The sequence below is a fragment of the Sceloporus undulatus genome, chromosome 2 (assembly GCF_019175285.1).
Source record: "Sceloporus undulatus isolate JIND9_A2432 ecotype Alabama chromosome 2, SceUnd_v1.1, whole genome shotgun sequence".
NCBI lineage: Eukaryota > Metazoa > Chordata > Lepidosauria > Squamata > Phrynosomatidae > Sceloporus > Sceloporus undulatus.
This window is the reverse complement of record NC_056523.1, coordinates 62445423-62453873: the sequence shown is the minus strand read 5'-3', so window position 1 is coordinate 62453873 and position 8451 is coordinate 62445423. Positions and strand designations below refer to the sequence as shown.

Below are 8451 nucleotides of genomic sequence, written 5' to 3'. Positions count from 1 at the left end.
CTGGCCCCTTGTGGTGACAGTGAGGCACAAACCAGGGTTCTTCTTCTGCCCTCTCACTCTGATGCTCCTCCTCCACTTTCTTCCTTCCACCCAGCCTTCTGCAGTGGTGTTGACAGCAGGGTGAAAGCTAGCCTCACTTCTCTCCTCTCATACTCTGGCAGTCCTCATCCATTTCCCTGTCTAACCTTCTGCAGCAGTGCTGGGAGGAGGGTACATGCTGGTCTCCCTCCTCCACTCACATACTCTGACACTTCTCCTCCATTTAACCAAATTGAAGATCCAAGCAGAACATCAAGTGAAAATATTCTTCCTTATAAAGTAGGCATTGAACACCCATTTCCTCGCCCCAAGTATCGTTTTAATTTTGTTTGTTTATGTCACAACTATTGCCATCAGATTCAGTGATATATGGGAATTACAATTTATGTATATTAGTACAAAAAACATTTCTAAGTATTTTGTATAGTTGATACCATGAGTTACCACACTGGGGCTCAGAGGGCTTCCATGGCTATGCCATCTCTCTGCTCATAGAATCCATTGTGCCACTCAAAGTAGTTTGTGGTGAGGCAATGTTCAAACAGGGCTGTGATGTCTTCCAGAAAAATTGTTGGATGAGTGCCATAATGTCCATTATGAGGACTTCGGTGAACAGGGAGACCACATCAAAGCAGATTAGTCTGTCTCCAGGTTTGGGTTCGAAATTGGTGATTTATTCAATGAAGTGAGCTAAGTCTTCCCCCCATCCCACTATTTGTAACCCATTAATTAGTAATGGATCACTAATTAAATAGACACAAACCCTCCTCACATATCCTCCCACTCTGAGGCCTTGCCATTCACCAAAAGACCAATACACAGATTAACACGTGAATCACTTCCTCTCAGCCAAGGGTCACACAGTATATATACCCCCACACACCTCCATGCCACCATTCTCTGAAGATGCCAACCAGAGATGCAGGCAAAATGTCAGGAATAAATTCTTCTGAAAAACCCACAAAAAACTTGCAGATCGCGTTTCTCAGTGCCTTGACCTGCAGCATTTTGGAAATGCTTTAGCTGACGTGGCTGCCTGGCTGAAAAGGAAGGTTTGAGGGGTCACATTCAATTGTTAACAACTGTAAACGTGAATTTAAAACATTATATGATAGCAGGTCCAGCTTATGGTCTTGTAACTACTGAAAAGGATGCCAGCCATCATTTACACTAACAAAACAATTTATTCATAATTAATCATAGTGCTGTATCTAATGCCATTATACTCACACAATTTCGAATTGTATGTTATAATATAAAAGACTGAGTTGTAGCATCACATTTCAGAAAAGACATGTAGGAGTGTTAGTACCTAAAATATAGGAGCACCCACAAAATAAGCAATTTCTGGCAATCCTACTAAAAAGTTGCCATGTGCTTCAATTTGTTATATTCTTGCCTGTTTTCCAGATGTTGAAAAGCTAAAGGGAGTTCAGGGTTAGGGGAGGTTAGGAAATATCTTGCAACTAAATACAGGTTGTCCCTGAACATATCTATGAAAAGCAGATGGCAAAAACAGTTGACTTGTGTATTACTGGGTTACTGACAATTCTGCATTTACTATAGTACTGTCAACTTTATGGTTTTTGAACAGCCTTAGTTCTGCATAGTGAGCAGATTGAATTCTGGTCATTAAAAAAAATCAGTTATCATAATTCATTTCCTCACCAAAATTCACTTGAAATAATAAATGAAATAAATAAACATCAGCTGACATATATTGTATACCTATGTTTGGCAAACAATACTTGATTTCATTAGTTGATGCTTGATATTTTGCAGTATTTTCGAACCATCCGTTCGGCGAGCGCAGGCGCGAGGAGCGAGTTGCAGGAGCTCCTGCGATCCGCTCTTTGGAGGAGAAAAGAATCACCTTTGGTTTTTCTCTGGTGATTTATTAGAGAACATAACTCCCAGGCAAGGGGGTAGCCTTGGTCCGCATAGAGGCTAGACTCTCCCTGAAGCTGGCAGTAGCAGCTACTCCCACGGCAGGAGGCGAAGGCCCCTCAAAGGCAAACAAACATCAAAGTAACTCAGCAGCTGCTTCGGAGGGAAGAAGTCAGAGCTGCGAGAGCCCTTTTCTCCCCAAACGCTGAGACAAACGCCCAGGTTGACAGTGCCAGCAGCCGAATATTTACAAGCCAGAATAACGAAACCCACCTCAACAGAGAAGGGAAGAGGAGGAAGTTGAGGGTAAGGAAACAGTAAAGCTTCATGCTCCATAAGATACCAGACCCTTAAAAGTCAGCTTTTTTTAAAAAAAGTTTTGCCAGCAGTAAGCAAAGTGCATCATCCCTTTTTACACAGAACTGCTCCCCCTTTTTCTTTGAGAACTCCTCGGCCTGCTGTCTCTCTATCCTTTTGCTTGGCTACAACTTTTGACTTGGCTGTGTGAAGCTGCATTGTCAAAAATAAGACATATAAGTAGCAGAGTGGTTTTCTTTTTTCCCTCCTCTGCAATAACAAGTTAAGAAGATGTTTGAATATTAGCTTGGTTTGATATACTTGAAGCTGCTATCTGAACTAAAAATGGCTACAGCTGCTAAAAAAGCTGCTGCTGCAGCTGCACAAGCACAGCAATTGCAGAGGAGATCCTCAACCTCAATGGAGCATAGCTCATCATTATTAGAAGAAATACGTAAAATAAATGCAAAAATGGAAAGTATGCAGACGAATCTACAACAGGAAATAAAAAGTCTGAGGACAGATTTAAAACAAGACTTTAAATCAGAAGTTAAGAAAATCTCTCAGTCTTTGGAGGAAGTTAAAAAGGATGTCAACCAAGCTAAATCAAAGATTAAAGACTTAGAAGTCAAATCTAAAAAATTGGAGGAAGCTACAACTAAGCTGGATTTGCAACACGAGAGAGATTTGGACCAAAAAGCTCTGGAAGATCAAAAGCATAGAGAAAACTGTCTAAAAATCCGCGGACTGAAAGAACTTAAAAACGAAGATTTATATGATTATGTTGTAACTACTTTAGCAGACTACATGGAAATCCCAAAAATGGAATATCTTTGGGAAATCAATAAAACATTTAGAGTGAACTCCACATTCGCGAGGGAGCAAAATATATCCAGGGACACGGTAGTTTATTTTGTGAGGAAAAAAGCTCGGGATGATGTGTTATTTCAAAGCTATCAAAAAGATTTGATTATTGAAGGTAAACAAGTCAAAATCTATAAAGATGTGCCCAAAAGAATTTTGAGGAAACGGGAAGATTATAAATTCTTAACAACACAATTGAGTAAAAAGAAGATATTTTATAAGTGGGAAAAATTAGAAGGACTTTCAGTAAACTTTAAGCAAAAATGGTATAAACTTAATACAATCCAAAAAGCTAAAGATTTTTGGAAGAAAAATGGGCAAGAAATTCAGAATACCTTTGTGAGACGAAATAAAACATATCCACAGAACTCTACAATCAAAGGCACAGTGCAAACTAGAAGCCAAAAAAAGAAGGAGGAGGCACAAGCCCAAACACAAGCAGAAAGGAAAGATTCTTTGAATAGAGATGAGGAAGACGAAGACCTGGATGAAAATCAAGAGGAGGAGGGAGAGTTAGGAAGCGATAGAAGATCATCCCTAGATTCAACCGGAAAAGTAGAAGAAGGAGAGAAAGAAGAAGAAGAAGAAGAAGAAGGAGAAGGAGAGGAGGAGATTGACGATATATAAGTAAGTGAAACAGCACTCTATTGAACTTTACTAGTTTGTATTTGAGTCCTATTAAGTTGAGGATTAATGTTAAGTAATAAATTGAGTATTTTGACTTGGAACGTAAATGGGCTGAATGGGCCGATCAAGAGGAAAAAAGTATTTCATTATTTGGGAAAATTAAATCTGGATGTTATATGTTTGCTTGAGACACATATAAAATTAAAAGATGTTAGACTCCTCAAAAATAAAAAACTCGGAATGGAATATGTCTCTGCCACACTAAAAGCGAAAAGGGGGGTAGCTATATACGTAAACCAAAGAATTAAAAGTAAAGAAGTAATTAAAGATGTAAATGGACATTTTTTAGCTATAGACATTGAATTCCAGAATAAAAAAATCTTAGTGATGGGAATATATGCGCCACAAACAAATAAAAGCAGATTCTTCCGACAAATCAATAAGAAAATACAGAATATGGTTTATGACAATATTATTTTGTTAGGAGACTTCAATGGAGTAATTGATCCCAAAATAGATAAAAGTTCAATGAGGAAGATAACAGACAACCAAGGGAAGCTTCCCGAATCATTTTTCTGTCTAAAAGATGATTTTGAGTTACAAGATATTTGGAGACTTAAAAATGAGTCAACCAAAGACTACACTTACTTCTCAGACCGGCACACCTCATATTCCAGAATTGATATGTGTCTGATGACGAAGAGTTTATGTAAAGATGTTACCAATGCTAAAATACTGCCCAAATTAATTTCAGACCATAATCCATTGATAGTGTCTATGAGAGGTCTCACTAAAGGATACAACTGGAAGCTTCAAGATTATATCTTGCAAAATAAAACAATCCTAGAAGAAGCAAAAAAGACTCTCCAACTTTATTTTGAGGAAAATGATAACAAAAATATAGACAAAGGCATTTTGTGGGCAGCATCAAAAGCTGTGATGAGAGGCTATTTTATCCAGAAGAAAGCTATACTTAATAGACATAAAGAAGAAAAGACACAAGAAATAATTCAAGAAATAGAGAGAAAAGAAAAGAACCTTCATTCAAAACAATCAAAACACTCTTGTAAAAAGTTGCAAGCAGAATTAAAATGCCTTAGACAACAAATCTCACAAAAATGGATCACAGAGATGGAACAAAAATTAAAAAAAGCAAAGTTGCGTCACTTCCAGCATGCAAACAAGGCTGGAAAATGGCTAGCTTATAAACTAAGAAAAAAGAAAGAAATGTTAGCAATAACTAAAATAAAACAAGGAGATAAAAACATAACAGATCAAGAGGAAATAAAGAAAATATTTGAAAAATACTACTTAGACTTGTTTAAAAGCAAGACTATTGAGGAAAAAGCCATTACAGAATATTTGGACAAGATCAACATAGTACCGATAAGCGACAGTCAAAGAGATATCTTAGATCAACCTATCACATCCTATGAAATTGGCGAGGCAATAAAATCATTAAAATCAGGGAAAGCGCCGAGACCGGATGGATTCTCGGTGCTATACTATAAAGAACTCTCTGACATAGTTGTAGAACCACTACGACAAGTAATAAATAACATTAAAGAAGGAAAGCTACCACATACATGGGAAGAAGCGAACATTGTACTAATTCCAAAAGAAGGCCAAGATCATGCACTACCAGAAAATTTTAGACCCATTTCCCTTTTGAACGTGGACTATAAAATCTTTGCTTCTATCCTAGCAAATAGAATAAAGAAGTTTTTGATTGGATGGATCCACGAAGATCAACGGGGCTTCTTACCACGGAGGCAACTTAAGGACAATATAAGGCATGTAATTAATTTAATAGAACACTTTGAAGTCCATAATGAGAAGAAATTGGCCCTCATTTTCCTCGACTTCGAGAAAGCCTTTGACAATGTTCATTGGAATTTATTGCGTCAAACCCTAAAACGTCTAGGCATAGGACCGAAATTTTTAGAATGGACCATGGCGATCTATACCAAGCAACAAGCTAAAATTATTATAAACGGGGAGACAACAAGCAACATTCAAATACAAAAAGGGACAAGACAGGGTTGTCCCTTATCCCCTTTGTTGTTTATTATGATTTTGGAGCTATTACTAATTAATATAAGGGAAAAGGGTGATATAAGAGGAGTCAAAATAAAAGGAACTGAATATAAATTACGTGCTTTTGCCGATGACATGTTAGTGTCACTGAGCAATCCAATAGAGGATATCTCTCTGCTATTAGAGGAACTTGAAAAATTTGAAAAAGTATCTGGGTTAAAAATCAATAAGATCAAAACATTAATTATGACAAAAAATATGAGCAGCAGAGAAGAGGGAAAATTAAGTGATGTATCAGGACTCCAAGTGCGAAAGACAGTTAAATATTTGGGTATTCACTTGACAAAAAAAAATACAGATTTGTTTAATCATAACTATATAAAATGTTGGTCAAATATTAAAAAAAGATATACTTAGGTGGAAAAATCTTAAACTCTCGTTGCTTGGTAGAATTGCTACTGTTAAAATGGTTGTCCTACCAAAAATACTTTTTTTATTTCAGTGTATACCAATTATACAGAACAACTCAGTCTTCTCCAAGTGGCAAAAGGACCTAAATTCTTTTATTTGGGAAGGAAAGAAACCACGCATAAGACTAAAGTATTTACAGGATTCAGTAGAAAGAGGGGGACTGGCCTTGCCCAACCTCAAACTTTATTATGAAGCATGTGGGATGATATGGTTGAAAGATTGGATAGACTTGAAAAACAACGCTTTACTTAAATTAGAAGGCTCAAACATAAGATTTGGTTGGCATGCTTTTTTGTTTTATGATAAAGTAAAGGCCAATAGAGCTTTCAAAAACCATTTTGTAAGAAACGCCATCTTTAGAATTTGGTGCAAGTATAAAAAATTAATCTGTCCAACAATACCAATATGGTGCTCCCCACATGAGGCCCTACTCAAAGTTGATCCGTTTAGAAATGAAGTATGGTTGAAATATAGTGATTTGCTAAAACCATATGGTAATACCTGGCAGATGAGACCATTTGAAGAACTAAGAGCAGAAGGAAGGGTAAACAATTGGTTCCTGTATTTTCAGCTACATGAAAGATTTAAAATCGACTTAAAAAACATTGGTATAAGTCAGAAGAAATCAGAACTGGAAGAGACAATTTGGTCAAATAAAGGTGTAACAATATCTGCATTGTATAAAATTCTGTTGAAATACTACACTGAAAATGAATTAGTTAAAACTAACATGATAGCATGGGCACAGGACATAGGGAGAACATTAGATCTAGAACAATGGGAGACCTCATGGGGTAAAAGATTGAAATATACTATGTGCCAAGATATAAAGGAAAATTGCTACAAAATCTATTATAGATGGTACTTAACACCAGCTAAAATTTGCAAAATCTATGGAAATTCCAACAATAAATGTTGGAAATGTAAAAAGAAGAAAGGGACTATATACCACATCTGGTGGAAATGCAATAAGGCAAAAAAGTATTGGGCTGATATACGGAAAACAATAAATAAAATATTAAACATAAAATTGGAAAATAAGCCAGAAATATTTTTGTTAAATATGTTAAATGAGGATTTGGAAAAAAAATTTGGATATATATTATTTTATATGATTTGCGCTGCAAGAATGACATATGCCAGGGTTTGGAAGAATAAGGTAATTCCAAATGTTGAAGACTGGCTATTGAAATTGTATGAGTTGATAGAACTAGACAAATTAACAAGGAAATTGAGGAATGAGAAATCAGGAAAGTTTTCAGAAAGCTGGAAACAAGTATTTGAGTTTTTGGAGAAAAAATGGGGATTAATATCAACTACTCTGTTAAAGAATTGGTGATGGGTAAACAAGGTGCAGTTCAGATGTGTAACAAAACCATTACAAATTGTTTGAATAGAAAAATAGAAGCAAACAGGAAATATTAGAGCAATGACAAATGGATTAAATATTACTATAAGAGGTTCTTTTTTTTTTTTCTTCAAATGATTGCTCTGTAAAACTTAATTTTGATAATTAAAATTTATAGTGGAAAGGCAAAACCTTCGGGAGTGGAACCCTTGCACCAAATCCAAGGAAAGTAACAAATTGGCGAAGAAGAAAAATATAGAAGAGTGATAACAGTGCAAGAAGGAAAATTAAGGAAGACAATACAGGATCTAGAGACCATAGATAGCAGGTATCCGACGGCAAGCAGGAAGGTTTTTTTTAAGCTTTGTTCCAAGATTATTTTGGATATATGGAATGTACAATAAGCGTTTATGTTGTCTATATAGTTAAATGTTTTGTTAGATGTTTTGTGTAATATGTTTGTTTGTTTGTTTGTCTAATTTTAATAATAAAAAAATTAAAAAAAAAAAAAGATATTTTGCAGTATTTTCACATAGTGATGCAGTATCTAGCATATAGCACACATTTCATGACAGATATTCAAGATGTTTAATTTGACTTTATTTAATAGCTGACATATAATTGTATTTATTCCATGTTAGTTTGTTGTAGGAATGTAAATTTTTTTTTCTCTTAGTCTCAGTAAGAAAGGGTGTCACAGCTTGTTCATCATATGCATCATCCTATCTGTCTGTCTGTCTATCTGTAATCTAATATCTAAAGTGTTTATCTGACTATTTTTACTGCATTGCACAAAAAAGATAGATTTTAACCAAATTTAGATGGTCTGACTTAAAATATAAACTATGTGACATACATAAAACTGTATACCAACATTCCAT

The 8451-nt window shown here is 35.6% G+C and overlaps 1 protein-coding gene across 2 annotated transcripts; it reads left to right on the top strand.

The window, feature by feature from the left end:
- Positions 1-1908: 1908 nt before the first annotated feature.
- LOC121920913 (neurofilament medium polypeptide-like) lies at positions 1909-8015 on the top strand. 2 transcript variants are annotated; one of them, XM_042448194.1, is made up of 2 exons: positions 1909-3714; positions 7749-8015. In XM_042448194.1, the coding sequence occupies exon 1, from the start codon at positions 2569-2571 to the stop codon at positions 3712-3714; it is 1146 nt and encodes a 381-aa protein (XP_042304128.1). In that variant the 5' UTR covers positions 1909-2568; the 3' UTR covers positions 7749-8015. The 2 variants fall into 2 exon arrangements, with proteins under 2 accessions (XP_042304128.1, XP_042304129.1); XM_042448195.1 differs by lacking the exon at positions 7749-8015 and adding an exon at positions 6254-6308.
- Positions 8016-8451: the final 436 nt, after the last annotated feature.